Source organism: Echinococcus granulosus, assembly GCF_000524195.1.
Source record: "Echinococcus granulosus chromosome Unknown EG_S00004, whole genome shotgun sequence".
NCBI lineage: Eukaryota > Metazoa > Platyhelminthes > Cestoda > Cyclophyllidea > Taeniidae > Echinococcus > Echinococcus granulosus.
Window position 1 is genome coordinate 1,587,973 of NW_020170384.1, and position 21,893 is coordinate 1,609,865.

Consider the following 21,893-nt stretch of genomic DNA (forward strand, 5'->3'; position numbering starts at 1 on the left):
AGTAAGTCATACTGACATATATGACAGGCATTTAAAAGAAATTTAACAAAATCCACAAAAACATGGTTGAGATTGCGTTCACAAAATCTACAAAGAATCACGCGTTGAGTAAGAGCTCCCACTTGTTACGCAGTTTTACTCCAAATGCACATAGCTCGGTGTACACGGAGACAAATGAAGGACAATTTCCCAATTTTGATGTGCTGCCTCATCTCTTCCTTGACTGTACAAAAACACGACACGTTCATATCTCACTCTCGTTGATTTCGTCAGGATCCTCTGAATCCACTAAATTGATTGTAAAACCCAGAGGTGAGGGGCCCGGTTTTCGAGGGTGTCCGTCTCGATCTTCACAGTCCTCCGGAAAGTCCCTTAACTCTTCGTTCCTCTCGCCAACAGTATCGACATCATTGAAATCGTCGTCACCAACATCACAATAGAGCCGTGCTCGAAGGTCGTTAACGGCTGCGGCGAGGCCCGCGAGAGCCTCAGGCACCCGTGCTGACAAATCGTTGAAGTCATTATCTTCTAGACCCTCCTGACGATCCACTGTGCTGTTAACGAACTTAGAGAAGATGCTTATGGCGTTCTCCACCTGGTTCAGCAGTATTACGTGGCTAAAGGATGAGAAGTAAGTTAGATTTTATGGACGCTTCTGGGCTTCTGTGTCTCTGTAATTTTATTTTCTGTTTTGAGCATTGATATGCAGATTTATTTATAAGTAGAGTTTGATTTAAAATAAGGTTTGATTTTGCAGGTTATAAAAGGTATGCTTCGGTGGTGGTACGCTGCAAATGTGTCTTGTCATCATTAGTAATAACCTGTGCGTTTGTCATGTAAGCCTCTCCAATTCAGTCACTGTTATTCAATACGCCAGACAACTGTGAGAGTGTGGGTACCACTTTAGAAACGTGAACTAAGTTATTCGTCAACTACAGCGTAGAAACCGAACCCACGGTTACCTCACACCACCTGAGGGCTTTCTGGGCGGCGCAATGGAAACTGGGACTTTTAACCACTCACTGGCAAATCATTTTAATGGTGAAAACGCTTCGAAGATGACCGGCTTTTCGTCAATGACGGCCCCTGCCTTAAATGATTTGCTGGTAGTGCATGGACAGCCGTAATTTCAGTGGACATAAAACGCATTGACCTTTTGATCTCTGGCAACAGATGCCTAACCAATCGCTGTGGGGAGACAACGCAACCACACATGAAAGCAAACATTTGCAATTCCAAGAAGTTAGTGCACGCTGAATACCAGGCCTGCGTTCCGCTTTTGCTCAGTACGAGGGGAGTCGAACACTGCGATGAGTTGAATGAACTTCAAGGTAAGATAGATAAAGATTTTCAAAATGAGCATCAGAATCGTAAGGATTCACCAATGATACTAAAAAATCTCCTGATGTTGAGGCTTTCCAGCTTTAAACATAAGATTGGACTATGCACGTACATCTATCAGGTGAATGTATGGGGCAAGAACTTTATTTTAACTCATTTAAATTCTTCCTCATTTGATCTCTATGTTACTTGAGGGTAATTGGTAGGTAGTGATTGTGGCACTCCAATGTGTTGTTTCCACATCTCGTCTTCAAAGTCATTCCACTACCGTCTTGAGTGAAAAAAGAAAATTTGGTACATTTAATGAAATTTCCTTCAAATCCATTTAACAAACATCTTGAGGGGCATATCTAGGAGTATTAGTGGTGCAGAATTATGTAGTCCTAACAATGACCTTCACAATGCTAGCTTGGGCTAGTTCTTGCAATACCATGGGTGGATTAGTTGGTAACCTTAGTGTTCAACTCTACGTTAGCTCAACTTTAACACGCATTGTTTTCCACTGAAAGAGGAGCATAAAATTTTCTTTGACTAGTCATGATTGTGTAAGAGGATATCCCCTCCGGATCTGTGATTTTGGCTTTTGGAATTAACTTGTGGTCTAGGAAAGAATGCCTGGATGATTAGATATGTAGTCAAACAGTATCTGCTAGTAAACAAACTAGTAATGATGCTTTGGAAGTTTCGGGATGCGGAAAATGATGCAGAAAATACTTAAGCTCAATGAATATAGTAGAAGAATAACCTATGCGTACACTTCGTAGTTAGGTCAAGACATTGCACTTTTATGCGGTTAATTCCGAATAGATCCCTTCTCATGCAGTTCAGTAACAAAAATGTTGCTGAAAACCTGTCAAGTTTTATTACAAATAAAAGATAACATCTCGAAACTAGCCTTTGAGGTTTATTCTAATACGTTAGTTTTGGGTGTTTATGATTTGCGTGCGAATTTAAATAATCAGCCTGATAAGAACACTGGAGGTTAGGGTAATTTGAAAAGTTATCTACGAAGTCAAACACACCAAATCCAATGAGGTGGTTAAATCACTTTTCTCACTACATTCGTCTACGTGAATATGTAATAAGAAAAATCAAAATGAAGTGCTTCAGATTTTGTGGTCAAACCTTAGAACGAAGTGACTTACATTAAAAAGTGGTAGCAGCACAAAGATGCAGAAATAAAAGACCGCATTCGATTTGGTTGAAATTTTGACAGTTGCATACTTATACCAGGGCAATCTCTGGCATAGTACGCATATAAGGACACATGAACACTCGTTGTTATCAAACAGCTTGGTCAGGCTTAAGTATAGCCATGCACACTCTTGTATTCCTGTGCTATGACATTTGCAAGTCTAAACAAAAGAAACAACCTCAAGTTTTCACTAACATTACGGGGATACACGCAGCTAGGTAGTGCACGGTCCATACCCGTATTCTAAGGTAAATAGTTTTGGAAGCATTGTTGCTTCGCTAAAACTTAGAGCCTAAAAAGTTGTGTGCATAAGATAAATGTAAAGAGTGTTCTTGCCTATCACGAATTATTTTCTGAGCTTTGGCTAGTCTAGCGGCCGCAGATCCCAAGTCCTTTCCACGATCCGTGTTTGACACGGTAGTAGCGCAAAGCCGATTTAGCTGCGAATGCAGACTCTTCAGATGAAGCCTTCGAATAAAAAAAGTGGTTGAAGTTGCTCATTTAGATTATGTCTCTATCATCGACACATTACCTTTTGACTTATGCTTTACAAAGACCTATCATACAGAGTCATGTCAAGCCCAAACATCGGTCAAACTTCTACTTCAATTGAAATAATTCGTCTTAGGCAAGAGGCCAGAAAGCCGCCCCACTCACTCTGATTCAACTGTATAGGCGTCGTAATAGTCTCGATGGAACCAATTCTGATTGATATCTTGCAGAAGACGTTGTTTCTCTTCTTCATACTCCCGTCGCAGAGCTGAGATCACATTGGCGTAGTCTTCGATATCTTGATCAGCCCCCTGTGAAACTCTCGCAGCCTCTTTATTTTGAGCTCTCTCGTAGAAGGCACGTCGGCTTTGCAGAAGGTGGTCCGACAGGCCTTTCAACTCGTTCAGGGCATCGTTTACGTCAGGAGACAAAGCTGACTGCTTTCTGGGTTGGAAATAAAGAGGGTACAAGTCAGACCAAATTGATGATAATCGGGTAGATACAGTTTGATGCACGAGGCTCTACTTATGCCACCTGGGCTACTAGTCCCCTATCCCTTTTTATGTTCTGTTGAACTGAAGGTAAACATAAACTACACACAGCGATATTTCCGGTCTCCAAAGCTTCGTTCTCTACGCCGGTAGCACGGAGTCCCACTCTCATTATCTGTGCTATTGTTCTTCTACTCATTCATTGTATGCATAATGAAGTTACTCCCAGCCTCCTGTCTTGTAGAATCTTCGGAAGTTACTTGGGGGCTGTATTGGTGACTATTGACTAGCGTAAGCCTGCCATGTGGTAAAATGTCAATGCGTTCTAATAATAACCACCTCATGGATAATGATGGTGACGGCGCTAGGCTAACTCTTGAATGTAAAGTGTGAAAAGTCTAATTACCTCGGTGATATCAAAGGGAAACAGGGTTATAAAATGCATGCTGACATCGCTACTGAGTGATAGTTGCATTCTTGCTGTACTGCAAGCTCTATATTATTCGGATCACCCGGGCTTTCTCGAAAAAGGGGTTTCAAACATTATTTCCAACGCACAGAAAGGACAAGGCATTAGCGTGGCTTGGGGCTACTTGTCGATATGATCTACGTTTAGAAAGTAAATTGTGCAATAAATAGAGATAAAGGTGAACAACTTGAACCGCTCTGCGAAAGCAGATATGCTGCCGCCATCCTCTAAATCCCTAAATTATAAGATGTTTTGACAAGTGACGTGGGGACTAAAGGAGAAACATTTGATCCCAGAGCGCCTATTATACAGCAAAAATGTCAATATTTCTTAACGATTACAGCCTTTAATAACTAAACCGCGTAATATTTTGCAATAAAACCCCAAGCAGATGATGATAGACTTTTCAGTGGTGATGAAATTTTTGGAACCTTTAAGGCAGTACATAACTGTAAAAGTAAAGTCGAGTAAAGGAGAGTGTATAGAGTGTTATTCACTAGTGCTTTCATTCGCTTTACATTCAATGCCTTTATTGGTGTTGCGGAGTTCGCTCCTTGCTGGGTACTTCAACGGTCTTCTATCTATTCTGTAGGTTAGTAATAAAGCTGCTTTCTGATGCTTGTGTCCCATTCCCGCCTAGAGAGTAACTCAAGATGTGAACTTGCCATAAACTAATTGCGCCTTTAGTAGCTAGACTGAATTAAAAATACGTAAGGTTAATTAATTACTCCTGTAGACGACCATGAAGCGTTCATTAAAATTAGAATGTCGATCGGAGACGCAATGGAGCCCTTAGCTGAGACTCGACCTTTACGCTGGAGGCATCGAGTTCTCCACACGCAGCCCATATCCGTGGAAAATCTACTTCTAGACCTGGAGGATAACTGTGGCACATATTGACTCGAACCTTTAATGATCATTGAACGGCATCGATAAGGAACCTCGCCTCAAAAGTGATCTCTCCCACTGAGCACGCATGCACGGAAAGGGATTGAAATCAAGTTCAAAGCACACTTTTACATGATTTTAGGACTTTGAAATGAAAATCGTCAACTTTCACTAGACTGTACCGAAGTCACCTTTTTCAGCGCTACGCTTCAGGAGTAGAAGCGGCTTTGAGTGGGCTAATGCAAACATTGGATCAATCGACTGCTACGCAAATGGGGTAACTTTTCAATTCGCAATTCTGGTGTATGAGTGCAGCCAAAAAAGCAACATTTGGACACATTTACAAACAAACGAAGAGATGGGTGTAATCCTTTTGGCAAAGCTAATCACAGTGTACAGAATGGTTTGACGAGGCGCATTGATCATACCTGTGCGTGTATAAGCGCCTGCCTGTGTGTGTGTGATGTGTAGTAAAAAAGCTACTAAGCACCTAAAATCTTTCCAAGTGGTGTGCACAGCTCGAGTGTATTGAAAGTGATTGTGCCAAAACATACGCTAGTCGAATTCGCGATCCCTTAAGCAGTAGCCTGTAAGGAGAGATAAAGGGAACCCCAAGCAGCCTTATTGCTTCCCTCTTTTGCTTCAAAAACAAAAAAACGGGATTTGCGTCAGGGCTGTCATGTAAATCGGTGACACTGGAGACGTGAGATCCCCTATGTCAACGCAAGTTACGCACTAGCCAATCAAACATCAATCAAGTTGATTTAAAGGTCCGGTAGTTAAGTTGAGTCGATTAGGAATGTGCATTTAGGCCACAAAGTCCTTGTCCAGCAGTAAATGGAAAAGTGTGAGGTCATTGCGAAAGGGTCAGAGCTAAGTGAATGAGGCATAAGATCGTGTGCCAACGTGTTCATTTTGAAAGGGGGGATAAAAACTCCCTTTAGGCAAACAGTTGCGATTAATATTACGAGCCCTAAGGCTTAGGTTCATGCAGGAAGCGACTGATAAGTGCAATTAAGTGTCTCAGTTTGATTTCTCAGAATCAAACAGCACCTATTGCTAACATGACACAGAGATTAGTCAGGCCTCATGCATATTCCTTGATTAAATAGAAAATTAGTTAACGGATTGTAACTGTACATTCGCATATTCTTCTTTTTTAAATAAAGGGAGTATTTTATGAGGTGTATTATGCAATCTTTTTGGAGGTCAGTGACTTTCTTTGAGAAAAAGAGTGGTTTTCCATCGATTGTCATTCCAACCAAAACATAGGGGACTCACGAGTTACCCAATCGAGCTGTCTGTTAGCCTAAACAGAATGCCTTTGGCTAGGGGGCATGATCACATCAAAGTGGAATTTAGACTGGGCATCTTGAAGACACCGAATACGATGGAATAAGGGCATTATAGAAACCAATAATGTGAGCAAATTTCACTACTTTAAGCTAATTAACCAGCAGATCATTCAAAACTGTCAAACAAGGACTTTTTAGTTTGGGAAGACCTTGTGGAATGTTGCGACACTCAGGTGAGTATTTGGACAAGTGATGGCATTGTGTCATTTGCATTCCAAAAAACTTACTGGAATGCACGGTCATTCAAGTCGTCATGTGCAAAGGCAGAGCGCCTCTCATCCGGGATCAACTAAAAGGTCATTTGATGACCTCATTAGAGGTGGGGCAAATAAATGTGCTTCAACCGGGGATCAGAGTGTACTTACTATGTCGTCTGGACGCTGCACTTTGCTGGAGAATAATCTGAAAATCATAAGCCAATGAGAAGATAATTTTCTTCTTCATGGTGCAACTACTTAAGGATGATGATACTCCTGAATCCCTACAAGAATTTAGTGCATAGCTTCAGCATACTTCATCACTTGACCAATCACTATCGTTGAACTCCTTCCTTCGTTCAAAATCTATGCCTACAAATTAGCAGTACTTCCTGCTTCAACTTGAAGCAAGGCTTGAAATGAGGGGGGGGGGGTATGGCCTTGACAAAACGAATAATCGACCGTACGAGGCCCTCAATCCCCCGGGATCCATCAACATATTTGGTGGCGTGGCTCCTCTTCCATCTCTATGGCCTTTTAGTCTTTTAGGGATTAATAATACATGTTATCATTGCTTTAATGGATGATTTAAAATGCCAAGTAGTAAATTGAAGCGATTTTGATGGACCCTGTTCATTATTTGTAGACTTCCATTCGAAATGACCGCTGGTATATTCAAGTACTGATAGTGAAAAAATGGCCTTACAAATGAAGGTCAGCATTACTCACTTATCCGAGTTGGCATTTCGTGAATCCACTGTCTCGGGGAGAATGACCTCCAAGGCCCCCTTACCATACTCCCGCATAAGCAGTTCAAAGAACACCGACTCGAACTCTACTCCTAGTTGAAGGTAGGAATCACTGAAAAAAGGAAAACACTTCAAGTTAGTACCTCCCCTATTTATTCAGTGATCATTTTGACATCAAATTACACCTAGCTCTGTATATTTTGGTAAATCTCTTGCGCCAAATATGGCGTTCTGATATCACTATATTGCCATACAACATCTACATGGAATTACCCAAAAAATCCGCTTATTATGGGTGACATTGAGACCCAAAAGCGTAATCAAGGCCGCGGATTACATGAAGATGGTCCCACAATCTTGACGCAGAATTTCACATAAAATTTCAATTGAATTTAAGAATTTAATTAATTTTGGGGTTTCAATACGATTCCAGTTAGAGATCACGGCATTAATTGGGGAGTAAAACAGCAGTCCTCGAATGACAAGTTGAAGGCTTCCAAGGCGTTCACGCGGACCAGATGGGCCAAAATGAAAATAGCATGTATGTGTGCGGTCTAGCCGATGCAGTTAAAGTAAGATTTTAAAACCTTCTTAGGGAAGCATCTGCACTCTAGGTTCTAGCAGTTTCCTGTTTGCCTTCTCATCTCGTCGCTTTATCGCGTTTGGATTAGAAATGCATTTCCTTACTTGGTACACAGAAGTTGACAAGGCAAAATATATTCGTAAGAGGCTGAAACTAAAGTGCAAAGCTTAACACTGATTGGCTTAGAGCTCCAAATACGTGCTATCATGGGAGCTGTTGAATGAGACGCATTTGTGAAGAAAAGGAATGAAAAGGTGGGATTACACCAATTGGCGGTGGAAAGTCATGCGGAATCGTGCGAAATTTTGGCAGTTTTCCTACGTCTACGAACTCCCGTCACATCGTCATAAATCTCACTGCACGATTCACACGATTTCACTTCTCCGGATTTATAATAGATTTTATTTTGTTTGCATACAGGAGTAAATGGAGAATTACTTGTAAAATCAATTCTAGCAGTCCATATAATTGGGAAACAAATGTTTACTGTTAATCTACTTACTTCGGGGAAGGGTATTCATACTTCTCATGACAGATAGAGCGACTGAGAGTAGTCGAAAGAGCCTCTAGCACATCCTGAACCTGAGTATCATGCAAATTCCCGTTCGTCAATGATGGATCCATTAGCTTCTCATGGTTCTTGATTATCTTAACTCCTGAATCTGATAGCCGATGGAGCATGAGACAAGTAGCGATGTAGCCGGGAAGCATCCACTTTAGATCCTGCTTCTCAGGAATGGCATTAAACCAATCCATGGATAGTCCATTGATCAGGTGAGCTGCGGCTGCACCTTTTGTCTTCTCCTTCCCCATCTCCTCTAAAATCTGCCCACACACCTCTGCCGCTACGCTCTCAACCAATGTCTGAACCATTGGAGGAGCGTTTGGGTCATTTAGAGCGAGCTTTGCCAGCCCAGTAACTAGGATATCATTAGGAAAGTTTGTTCGATTGCGGATGGCTGCAATGTGACCCGAGAGATAGGAATGGAGACAGGAAGCAAGAGCACAAACTCGTCGTATTGTTTGGGGACTGGGCGAAGTATGAGATGTGATGAGATTCATGGAGATTTCCAGGATTCCCGCTGAAAGTATTTTAAGACAGTGAGAGCAGACTACACCCACAGAATGGCTGTCACTGTAGACGGGACCATCGGTAGGGGCGGGTGCTACAAGGGTTTGTGTAGAACTGGTTCCTGTGCTAAAAGTGTCAGGACCTGGGCTTAAGAAGGATTGATCTTCAAACACCACCAGGGAGGCTGTCTGTCCAGGTTGACGAACCTGGTATCTTTGACGTCGGATCACGGATGAGGTGTCTGCGGAGCGGCAGGACTTCGACGCATTCGGAATATCTTGGAGTGAGGAGCTGAAAGATTAAACCCTGCACATAAATTGACCTTCCTTATACTTAATCTTTCTTTAGGTAAAGGATATGCAAGGGACCCTTGCAATTATATCAACTTCCGTCACAATTAGTGATATATTGACGTAAAGATGTGTGAAATGCCACGTATAACAATTATTCATAGAGTACTTGCAGTAATTAGAGGATTGATTGCGCCATAACTTCTACATTAAATGTGGAGGTGCCAAATTTTAATTACCTTGAGGAGTTATGCAGCTTCATTGCTAGACGTTACATACTGAAGTACAACTTACCCTCCCTTTGAAGGTTGGCGGTTGGAGGGTGTGGGAGCTGTAAAAAAGAATAGACAAACTATGAATTGCACGAATACACTATTGGCTGTGTATTTTGTCACATTGCCATTGTCATTTTATCTAGTATGACACCTTTTTCACCTCTGCAACACTTACGATTGAGTGGACAGGGCGGAGGGCTGCACAAGTAACTGCACAATGAAGCATAGTTTAGGATGCTCGAATTGAGAGGTTTTAGTGATTACCTTGGGAAAAAGAAAGCTCCACTTCAATGCCTCCTAAGCGCAATCGTTCGGAGAGCATCTTCAGCGTTTCTTTTAAATTAGAGCAGCTATCTGTCAGTACCGAATTCACCGCCTCCTGGGAAATGAGCTAAGAAAGGAATGGATCACCATCACCGTGCAATCAAAAGACATTCATTTCCATCTAATTCAGCCAAAAACGCAAAAGTTAAATGACAACTTTAAAATAAACGACAATAGCGATCATGGAAACGATTACTCACTATTTTGCTGAGAGATTGAAAATTTTTAAGTATGGTCTCCGCTTCACTCATCGACTTGGCTGTTTTCTCTGGCGGATCCTTGGCATAACCATTTACGACCGCTTTCTAAAAACGGAAGAAAATTTAAAACTCTAAATCTCTGTTACTAGTACTCTACCTGCGTGGACCATTCAACGCCTACCACCAATTCAGTAAGCATGAGTGTAGCTTTTTAGGAGGCAGAGTAACCAAATGTCATGAGACCGAGGCTTTTCAGGACTTCTGGACATTTATTTGTTAATTCATGGTAAGGTCAATGCACCTTCAGCGGATATCCTTGTTGAGGCTGCTGGTGCTCCTCTTTCTCGCAATCAAAAAGGATGGGATGTATTTTGGATAGTGTGTCGTTCACCTCATCGAGACAGCCTTTCTGACAGCACCTGACATCTTCGACTGGTGAGGCTTCAATAGGTGATTTAAGCAGTGGAGAATCAATTAACTTGAGGGGAGGGCAAGAGAAGGTGACCCTATCCTCCGACTGCTTGGACTCTGTTAGTTGGACCACTTGGGACGAAGGCGAGGACATGGTGAGTTGATCTAGACTGCTGTGATTACTGCCACCGTTACCACTTCTCTCGTCTGCCTTGGCAACCACAGATGGGATTTCTTGACGTTCTTGAAGTGTGTCAATCAATTCGCGAAGTTCTGCTGACATCACTTCCGTATCCATCGCCTCGTTTATCACTTCCATCCATTCCCGACGCTTGATGGCGGTTGAAAAACCCAGCAGACTCACTTCTCCGGGAACTATCTAAAAGCCATTGAAATTGATGATTGGATGTCCCTTTTTAAGGATATTCAGGCTGCTCTATCATTCAAAATAATAGGCACATAGGAATTATAAGTGCATCTTATTAGATTTATTGTGAATGCTGCAAAATAAGTTTATTCCTGCCTATCTAATAGCAATTTACCAATCACTTTTTTAATTCAATCAAACCGCGGTAAACGTGCCATGATCCAAAAAGGAATTTGAGGTCACTTGAGGGCTAGTGGTGTTTACATTCAATTGCGATGGACGCACCATCAACATGATCCCGAAGAAGTCCGGATACTGATTAGTGGGCTGGACAGCAAAACATTGTTGGAGATCGAAAAACCTCAAGGGTTTGGTCCTATTAAAACTGGACTCCTCCTCGTTGGAGTATATTAATAGTAACTGGGGTTGCAGCACACCATAGGTCCTTTGCACCACAGTCTACATTAAGGAGGTCACAATTACTAGCGCAAATACAAACAGATGGGCACACTTCACAATTTGACTGGTATCACCGATGCAAGAGGGAAAAGATAAAAAGAATGGAATAAGCAAGAGGGGGAGGGAGATAGGGGTCACATACAGCGTCCTTGTCAAGAGCCCAGAGGAGAGGCCCTTCCTTGATCGCCATCATTGCCTTGTTGTTCGTGTAGGTCTGTCTATTCGAAGCGCACACACACAAAAGTGGCAAGTGGTGCAGTAAGGGCGAGCATGCGTGCGTGTGTGTGGGTTTGGTGATGAAGTCGTGCTCCTCTGAGGCAATTGGCTCTGCGGTGTATTTGCCGGAGGCAACACGCATGCACGTAGGAAACTGTGTGTGTGTGAATGAGCATCATCCTCAATACCACCATTGCCACTGCCACCGCCACTGCCATTTCTTGGCACTCAGTGTCAGTGTCTGCTCTATGCAGCCGTGCGCAGACCCATTTATATCCCTTTTAAAAGACAATGGGAGTACGCGATCAATCTACGGTGATTTTTTTCAAGCTACGTCCTCGATATAATTCAAGTATCCGTTCTGTGACCATAGCAACCGATCACCAGGTTAGAATGAGGTATCTATGCTTCATTTCTTCTTATACAAAGTACTTCAATTATTAATTGGCAAATTTGTCTTTGGCTCACGGGTTGGATGATCGAAATCTCATAAGTCAAAGGGGTTACCAGTGTCTAATGCTATTTTTCTATTTCTATGCTATTCAACTAATTTAACACCAATTATTTCGTCCCATATCAAGCATCCCAGGACAGCGAAATAAAAAGTACCATTTTTAGCTGTAAAACAATACTCAAGCTACTTTTTTGTGAGGCCTCCTCCAAGATGCCATTTTATGATCCGAGGGAAGTAGGTTTGAAGTCGTCACGATCTTCATCGCACTTGCATTACTGCTCTTTTTTTACCCAGTAAAGTAGCGTGCTTCATCCTTGGCTCCGAGCCGAGGAGGCAAAACCTCTGAACTGGGACAACTTTGTTACGGTTTTGCAAGATGGTTTAGCCTCTGTCACAAGCTTTGATGATTTTTTGTTAAGTAGACGAAATCCTAAAATACTCCAATAACCCCCACAATTTGCATAACTTTCTCCTACAACTTCGAAGTGATTGCATTCAATTTGCAGAGGTGAAAAATTGCTGCACTCAGCATCACCGGCCAGTTTCGCGATTTTCATATACCCAGCCAACTACATTTATCACACGATTAATAATCTTGACAGTGACAACTTTTAGCATATCAGGGACCACTTCACAATTCGTGTTGCACTCACGGTAAAATGTCAGGGTGATTGCTAAATTAATTGAATTAACACAATAATTATTTTCCAGCGATTTTATCCAATGGTGTGTTTTAGTGGGAAAAACCATACTTCCCGCCACACCTATACGTTACAACCTTTAAAAGCTCGTAGTCTTATCAACTGGAATGGATAACAGCAATCCTGTCGCCAAGTGATCGCTTTCAATATGGGTATTGAACTCTCAATGACAGGTGGGAAAACTAATCGGAGTCAGCTTTCACTAGGAGAACTCAAGTAAAACTGGGTTTGGGGAGGATTAGCGGTAAGGCACTATAGCATCCTTTGTAGTAGCTTGCTTTGTACACCCACCATGTGATCACTACAGTGGTGTGGGGTATTCACCCGGTCTCTGCTGCTTACAGCATGCGGCTTGATGATTTGATGCTGGCTTGAAGCGGCGGTTTAAAAGTCACGTCTTGTATTTCCTTGTGTCAATTAAAGATGTTTCCCTAAGATGCCCTCGTAGTTCGGTCTCCAAAGTGTGGGAGATGCTACATAAGATTCACTTTCATCGAATAGGTTTAAACGAAAATTGCGATTAAGGTGCCACCGAAAAATACCATCAAATGTCTAAACAATCAGAGATGTCCAAATCAAGAGGTAATCAATCTGATGATACCTTCCTTTTCATTACGTTCAAGAAGCCTTATGGAACCATGACAGGCGGGATGCGCCTTAAATAATCCAAACTCATTATTGATAAGAAATGGGTTATTTTTTAAGACGAATAGTGTTTGCTTAAATCGCGGTTTTGGTGACGGCCTCCTGGAGCTCCACAATTGCACATCCAAGCAATGTCAGTAGCTCCCCGTACTTCCGTGCATCGGCAATGAGCATTCCTCGCATATACTGTCATCATTCCTCCTTAAGCAAATTATGGGATGCTACATTATAATAAAGTTGTGGATTTCTTCGTCGATTTTCCTTCAGATCAGCCATTGCGCATCACTGTAGGGAGCATTAAACTTCGAATGCTCTGCTTATAGAAGGCCTTTTTGGTACAACAAACAAAAGGGACGAAGTTAAAATCTAAGATGCTTCAGAGGGTCTATCATAGAGAACAGCCGTGCAAAGGATTCGCGGAATCAAGGTATAGTTGATTTGTTTTCATTAAGTGGGTTATATATGACTTTAATGCACCAGCACCATTGGAATCCGAAATTCCCTACCAAATTGCAAGGGTGCTTTAAGTGGTTCTTTACAGTAGGCGCACGTTGGAGAGTCTAAATGAAACTTGTGGACTCAAAGGTCGTAGGTTTATAATTCGACCACATTTGTTTGAAATAGAATGCTAGGCTAAACTGCAAAAATTTGAAAAGAATGAAGAAGAATATTGTAGCGTCCCGAGACTCCCTGAAGACGAAAGAAGACAGAGTACTCGGGCAGAATATGTATTCAGTGCAGAGAAGGTGTCTGGGCTAGTGGCATGGCCCGAAAGGCCAGTCCACCCAGCGAGGTATAAGGGGGCTAATTCAAAGCACAAAAGTGGCGCCTCACCAGAACCGAGGGATAGACCACTATCGTATTGCAATATGCATGCGCTTTTCCAACATTTTTCTTTGACTTCCAAAGAGGCTTAAAAAGCATAAACAGATCATTAATCCTAAAAAAATTGTGGATGCAATTAGTATTAGTCAAGAATCAAACGTCATTTATAATTGATGATTTCGCATTCGCAGAGTTAGGTTTGGTACATTATACCGTTAAGTAAACTCCCAAAACATAATCGATAAATTTATACAAAACAGTTCCATTAAAGTCAAAATTTTGGTAAATGAAGATAATTATGATATGTCGCCCTAATACACATTTCTCTAAACCCCAACATTGGCGCGCTTTCTCGATGTCAGGTCGGCGTGTGGTTTGTTTGTGCTGACGCGTGTAGGCCACACCGTTACATTGTTCAGTGCTTGTACCATGCGCAACATGCTATCCTTTTTTGGTATATGACAATTATGCTGATTTGTCATTTTGAAGTGGTTGTTTAGAGTGTAATCAACTTCTTAACTCCCAACTTCCCTGCGCTTCTTTTGTTCGTTTTTTACTCTATGGTCGTCTTCTAACACTAGGTCATTTTGGTTCATAAATCTGCGTAGATATTTGTAGGACCATCGTGAGATAAATATCGTGTCCACACAGTTCGTAAAATCTTGGTTTATTTACTGACGGCGATATCTTATAATGCTCGATTAGTCTCCTTTATGATGCGCCACTAGTGTTGGCTTAAACCCTTCAGTTTTACTAATTGGTACATCGTTTCTAACCTTGATATACTGTTTCGCATTCTGTGTCTATCTTCCATTGCTGTTTTTTCCATGTACTTCTCCATTATACGGAAGTGTTTTACTGCAGTTCAAAGCTTATCACTTTGCAGATCACAGGTGAATAAATCTGTGTGCATACTTCGTCATCCTCTCCACACAGCTCTGCCTTCAAGCCTTTCGACTTAAAGTACTTTTAAGAAATAATGTGCAAAGTGGAGGGTTAGTATTTGTGCCAAATGATGAATAGATGCTCAGTAGAATTCGGGGCCCTATTCCATGGGGCCGGGTGATATGATGAAAAATGGGAGACGCTTTATACTGATGCGGTCTATCTCAATTGTAACAAAGTATTGGATCATCTCATACTGACTTTAACTCTTTTACTTTTAAATGACTGAGAGTCCAAATTTGTGTTTACCTACTTTCAGCTGGACCAATCCACCTTTATTAACAGCATCCCATTTACCGTAAGCACTTCAGTAGGTAATTTAAGTGTATATTCGTGACGTCTCCCCTAATTAAACATCACGACCGTATTGCTCACAAATCCGTGTTGTGGCGTTGTTATTATTCCTCTTCGTTGCATTACTGTTTACTTTGATGCACTACATAGTTATTATTGTGTTTATAATGCAAATTTTGGCTTTCTACACATTTTACAATCAAATTGGCATTTTCAAATCTGTTGGTTCTTCATTATCAAGTCCATACCGGTTTTTGAATCTAAGTTCCCTGCTAAATTCGTCACTATTTTATTAGTTAGAGGCGGAAATAGGTCATTTACGGCGGCAATCCTTTATTGTAAATAAACCCTTTCTGTTTTATAAACCAGCGTATGCGTAAAGCATCGTTTGCCGAATCCTGTAGCCTAGAATTCCAAATCCTATTTTATTTTGTTCGTTTTCAGTGTGTGATAATGAACTCCGTAATGCAAGGGTGGTTTTCCGAAGTGTCTTCTGATTTCCCCGGTCAGGCCTTCAGCCTGCAGATTAATGAGGTTTTGTTCGAGGGCAAATCCGAGTTTCAGGATATCCTCATCTTCAAAAGGTTCATTTCCCACTCATTATTGCTGCTAAAGTTGAATAAGTAGGACTAATTGTCACCACTTTACTTTTAGTGCCACCTTCGGACGCGTCCTGGTACTTGACGGACGTATACAGCTGACCGAAAAGGATGAGGCTTTTTACCAAGAAATGATTGCCCACATTCCCCTGAGTGTGCATCCCAACCCACGCCGCGTCCTAATCATCGGTGGTGGCGATGGTGGCGTCGCAAGGGAGGTCATCCGACATCAATGCGTAGAACACGTTGACCTTGTAGAGATCGATGATATGGTGCTCAAACTGTCTTGCAAGTATCTCCCCTTTACTGCATCGAGTTTAGACCACCCCAAGGTCTCCGTTCATGTTGCTGATGGTTTCGCTTTCCTGAAGGAACATGCGGCCAAGGGAGAGAAGTATGATGTTATTATTACGGATTCCACCGACCCCGGCGGTAGGTAGTTGTCTTGTTTTAGTTAGTTTTATACATTATCAGTGTTAAAGCTTGTTTTAAAATGTCATTCCAGTTATCCGGGTCGGCCACTTTTTAATAAGTCTTCTATCAATCTTAAAAGTCCTATCTCACCAGACTGGAAAACATTTTAGGATTTTTCCAGCATTTATTCAATAGTAATGCTTTAAGAGAATATTTGTATGACAGTTGCCCATGCTTTTTCGCTTCAAATTCAACTGATTGAGTTGCTGTAAAGCCCCGTCTCCTTGTTTCGCTGCCCGCGTAATGTCTTATTAACGCCCATCGTACGGTTTCCTGTAGTGTTAATGAGGCGGCACTTACACGAACCTGACTTATTTCATGGCTTTGCTAGATACATATTTATCGAATCTCTTTTCCTAAATCACATAGAAGTAATTTCATTATACTCCTAAGACTATCTGATTTTAAACACAAAGGACCCGACGTCATTTAAAAGGACTACATTTGGAGAATTACCGCGGTTTAATCCGCCTTTACGTCGTGTGTCGGATTCAAAACTTTGTTGCTGGCCTCACAAAAGACGATAAGCTTTAATTAAAACCTTGACATCCAATGTTTCGTAGTGTTCATAGAACACTAAGAGCGTTTGACTATAACTTAATGTGTGCTTTCTCGGGAGTATGGAGATCATTAACCTGGCAGGTCTGACCCTATCGTAATGGTTATGTGGTCAGCGTGCGGCTGGATTTCTTTGTATTGCCATAACTGACAACTTTTGTGCACGATTGCGTTATTGTTCAGTAATCACCATTATCTTCTGAGCCATCGCGATGAACTTCACAATCCTCAGGCACTTGGGGAGCGACACGAAGTTAATTTCACAATCTGATGATGGGAACATAAATGTACCGAAAAATAACGATAGCAACGGGTCCTGGATTACACGTCTCCTTAATAGACAATTCTCTTCCCACCCGTTTTTACTGAGTAGAAAGTTAATGCGACGTGGGCTTCGTCAACTTTTTGAATTTTAATTTTTATTATATTTCGGGGACCGCTATTTGCTTTTTTCCCATCTCAAAGAGAAGTCTGACATCTTTCGAAGATAAATATTTACCGTAGAGCTCTTGTGATGGTCCAACTGCCACGGAGTTTCGAAATTATGGGAATTCGTGTTTGTTTACCAGTGTTGTAAAATTACAAATAACTGAAGTGTATTAATAGCCCCTATCCGTACTGAGGTATAAAAGCTGGAAGACTGAAGATGTTGATGGAAAACTTGATTAGGAGAAGTAGGCTAGATGTTGGTTCGGCTTTTTATAGCACAGTCCTTCTTGTTTTTTTGATATTTTGCTAAAATGGGTTTGGCGGGAAAAAAGTGGCGGTAATAGGTGTCAACCTAAAAAATCAGAGCTGGTCAATTCGCCTTTGAGATCCTGATGCTGAATGCGTTGTCAGATGAATTGATGGGTTCCTCTTGTTTTCCAACAGGTCCTTCTACTCCACTCTTCAACAAGGAGTACTTCCAACTGCTGAGTCAAGCGCTTACGGACGATGGAATCATTTGCAATCAGGGTGAGTTTGTAACCGCCATCCGTCAACATGTTTAAAAACGAAGTTGCATATGCCCTTCTTCCGTCGTTTCTTCAAAACCGTTTTTGGATTTCGAGCGGACCATTATGCAAGCGATCTGCCAGATTTTTTAATATGAAATTGCTTCTTTTACATTTGGTACGAAGAGAGTAAACAGGAGCGTTTGTTACTTTAAGTAGTTGGCCAAAGAGATGTGTTTTGATTAATCAAATTTTGGAGTCTTCCTTTCGACCATGCGCAGTTGCTTGCCATTTAAATAGCATGAAAGGCAGCATGCATCCCGCCTTTTCACAGTTTCTCCTGAATTTTGATAGGTGCGACAAATGGTCCCTTGAATACTTGAAAATGTAGCTAATATTGCCTACAATCATATTTAGCTGACTTTTTGAGGGGTGGATAATATTTTCTTCTCCAATCGTCTATTTGTCCAAAATCCCATCCTAAACCTGTTGACGTTTTTGAGCAAAGCGCTTCCACTCTTCGTGATACATCAAAAGTGTTTTCTCGTTCATTGTTCCCAGGCGTTTGGTGATATGCGGATGCCACATGCGTCCGAGCTGGGGTGTGAGTTGTGACCCGACTATTTTTGCACATCGATTTCATTCTTTTACCACATTGAGTGTTTGAATCCAAAGTATTTCCAAGTCATTTGGGATTTAACATCAGTAGTCTAATTCTTTCTAAGGTGCGACTGTTTCCGAAACTGGTGAAAAATAGGCTTTAGCTAAGAAATACAAGAGAAGTGATGAAGTCAACTTTGCCATAAGGGGTACTGTCGCGGCGGTACTGCGTGCGGTGGCAAGTGGGGAATGTGTCCACTCCAGTCCAGACGTCGCTAATCAATATGACAAGCACTGGTGGTAGCGACTACATGTGTGCAGGCATGCAACATCCTATGGTGTAGGACCAAGTGCCTTGTCAATGTTGACGCAAAATCGGAATTCACGTCTACAGAAGGTTTCAAGTACAGTACATTACGATGATGGGACGCTCAGTCACTGGGTAGCAGGATGCTGGGATTGCACTAACATTTCAAATATAGTCGGGGCGTGGTGACGTTGGTTCTCAGCATTGAGCACGATCATTCGCGTCACCGCCTGGAATACCTGGACTTAAAGGTCTGATTGCTGTGGTAGCGGTCGTCGTAAAGTCGCACAATGGACGAATCTTTCGGTGGGAAGGCTGAACACAGTGTAGTCATTAATGAAGACAAATGTGTGCGAATTCGAAAAGCTATTGCACACTTGGTACAAGGGCAGACGCATTGACAAATCTTTCTGTGCCGAAGCTGGTTGTAAGGTTGCTAAATGCTGAAGTACTTTTATGTACAAGTGGAGGAGGGGGTTATTTTGGAAACAAAGGGACTTCCCAGTCCTTTTGGTGTTGTTTTTGTGAAAATTCGAAAGCCTCAGCTTGATTTGAATATTTCCTTAGTTGCGTCAGTCATTTCCCTGACGCCGGTTGCATTGTTATGCTATTTTTAAATGGACCTGAACTAATTATTTTGCCACCCAGAGTTGCCAAATCGTTGGTTCAGCAGGTCTGGAGATTTCGTGTGTGCGAATTATATGCGGCACTTTGAGCCATATGTTTCAATTCCCATTCGACTTTGTTTTTTCTTCCTAATTTGCTTTGATCTTCTGAGCCTCCGTGATGAGAAGTCTGCCTCATAAAGACGTCTAAACGGGGTTTTTTCCTCCCGTTCAGTCAATATTTTGGCGGTAGTAACATCGAACGCCCTGGTGATTGTTTCTAGGCTGTAGCTATGCCTTTTAATTCCATAACATAACTTGCTTCATGTGGCTCATACTTGCTCCAACTAGGTGAATGTCTGTTTCTGGATCTGTCCACTATTAAGGGAATGGCCGGTTTCTGCAGGGACGTGTTCCCGAATGTGAGGTATGCCTACAACATCATTCCAACCTACACTTGCGGTCATATTGGCTATATTATCGCGTGCAAAAATGCGGTAAGCAATTGGAACCGTATTTTCCGTTGTCTGAATTCAGAGGGAACATATTCAGGTACGAGTTTATCGCTGCTTTGTGAATGTAGAACATTGATCTTTGCGAAGCGGGTCGCGAGCCGCCGGTTGACTGCAAATTCTACACCAAGGCGGTGCATAGAGCTGCTTTTGCATTGCCAAAGTGCTATGAGGATGTGAGTTCTTCTTTCCTGTTACTATCAACTTTCATTTTGGGTAAGAAAAATGTAGTTCAACAAGTACTTGAGTCCTGGTGCACCTTTTAATTCGCCTTGCATTCGCTTGCCCATTTTATTAAAAAGTCAACGAAAATATCCATCCATCTAACAATAGATGCAAGCCCTTGACCATACCTTCACCTATGCGTCTACCATTAAACGAAATCCTGGGAATTTAGCCGAAATTACTCAGCGCACCTTTTCATTCACTCTTTACCTCTTCTCCAATGCCAACCTACGTTTAAAAATCAGGCACTCTATTCTAACCCTCTCCACTCGCTTGCACACCATTCCCTTCTATAATTTCATTGAATCCTGCGCTGCCACACTGGCAACGCATTCTTTTTCATTTAATTTTATTTTAATTCACTCTATTTCTTGCTAACATTACATTTGAGTGCATCTTCTTCGGTCATGCGACTCAATTCAATATCCTTCAGTCATCGTTCCCTCACTGACTGGTCTGGATCGTATTGGATTGGAGGTTGCTTGCCACCTCATAGTCCATCTGTTCGCTTTCAACGTTACACAGGAACCTAGTTCATTCATCCCACGTTCATCCAGTTGTCTATCCTTTATTTCATGCTAAATTTTTTTATCCAGACGAGTTCCGTCCCTCAGTTGATTGAGTACTTCTCAGTGTGTACATTCCATGCTGGATATTTTATAAGCTAGATCCAACTTCTTCCCGTTCATCTCAGTCTCAGCGTCTCATTTGGGGCTCTTTCAACTTTTCATAGTCCTGTATTCACGCTTCTAGCCTCCCTTGGAATTGAGGTGATTCACTCTTGGCTCCCTACATCTTTTCCGATTCGATGATTTAGGATGAAATACTGAAGTCTATTTGGATTCGTTGTTCCAGCATTTCCTGGCTCATCTCCATAAGCCGGATTAAAATCAAATTGCTGTAAAGATATATCGTGGTTTATAGTGTTCAAGAAGACAACTATCTGGTAGTAGGTGGACAAAGTCTCCATGAGATACTGTCCTATTAATCTCTCGACTTTCTATCAATGCGATGTCATCAAGAATAACTGCGAACTGATTAGTTGAATGCAAGTTGATGATGCCGTGCGTCTCCTTTCGTCTCTTCTCCATTCGTCTATCATCCCATCATTCCCTCCCACCCACCTCTACTTCGCTTTCGCTGGCCTACCACTGCGTTTTATTCTCTTTCAAGGAAGGCGGTTCGACTAATAAGTCGGTTTCATATTGGGTATTTGGTCCAACGTCAATTTAATCCTTCTACTTTTTATTTACCGGGCAAACTTCGGTATTCTTTTCAAAAACTCTTCCTTCTATCCACTTACTATAGAAACACTACTGCTTTTATTTATGCGTTGGCTGAGTGTCCTTTAGGGACATGTTTTTCTGTTTAACCCAAAATCTTTTGTTTTTGGTATGCCTGATTCAGGACCACTAGCCTTTGATGAATAGAGGCTACTGATTAAGATGATCTCCCGGAATTATATCCACTGTTTTCTTTTTTGTACGAGTTGACTTGCTCCACTTATTCCCTACTTCGCTCTGTTTAGGCTCTTCGTCCGTTTCTGAACGCGTAAGATGCGACAATCGAATCGCTCACCCATTCCTTGGGAGGAACTGATGACTTTTGTGTGATTATTATGCTACTTTTGTAGAAGAAATTCTCGATCCATTATGCATATTTTTCATCGAACGGGAACGTCAAACTCGTGCTGGTGTTATGGGAAATGGGGTGGTTCTTCGTTTGTTATAGGTCACTTGCCTACATCTTTTTTAAGGAAGAGCGTGATTAAAACCCATTCTATTTATGAAAGGTACTAATTTCCCCACAGATCTTTTCTGTTTTGCGAAAATGTGAGAGC

The 21,893-nt window shown here is 41.7% G+C and overlaps 2 protein-coding genes across 2 annotated transcripts; one reads left to right on the forward strand and one right to left on the reverse strand. All coding sequences in view use genetic code 11, as the record gives it.

Annotated features, from left to right (window-relative positions):
- Positions 1-244: 244 nt before the first annotated feature.
- EGR_01157 (hypothetical protein) lies at positions 245-11,351 on the reverse strand (the record flags this gene model as incomplete). Its single annotated transcript, XM_024490406.1, has 14 exons — positions 245-617; positions 963-1,002; positions 2,880-3,004; positions 3,194-3,472; positions 6,459-6,520; positions 6,597-6,633; positions 7,158-7,289; positions 8,263-9,123; positions 9,417-9,453; positions 9,662-9,788; positions 9,922-10,026; positions 10,223-10,711; positions 10,985-11,158; positions 11,301-11,351. The coding sequence occupies 14 exons, from the start codon at positions 11,349-11,351 to the stop codon at positions 245-247; spliced, it is 2,892 nt and encodes a 963-aa protein (XP_024355225.1).
- A 3,003-nt stretch (positions 11,352-14,354) lies between these two features.
- Positions 14,355-21,608, forward strand: EGR_01158 (Spermidine synthase; the record flags this gene model as incomplete). Its single annotated transcript, XM_024490407.1, has 9 exons — positions 14,355-14,372; positions 14,397-14,453; positions 15,204-15,242; positions 15,683-15,822; positions 15,893-16,269; positions 17,743-17,826; positions 19,668-19,813; positions 19,900-20,004; positions 21,582-21,608. 9 exons carry the CDS (start codon positions 14,355-14,357, stop codon positions 21,606-21,608), a joined length of 993 nt encoding a protein of 330 aa, XP_024355226.1.
- Positions 21,609-21,893: the final 285 nt, after the last annotated feature.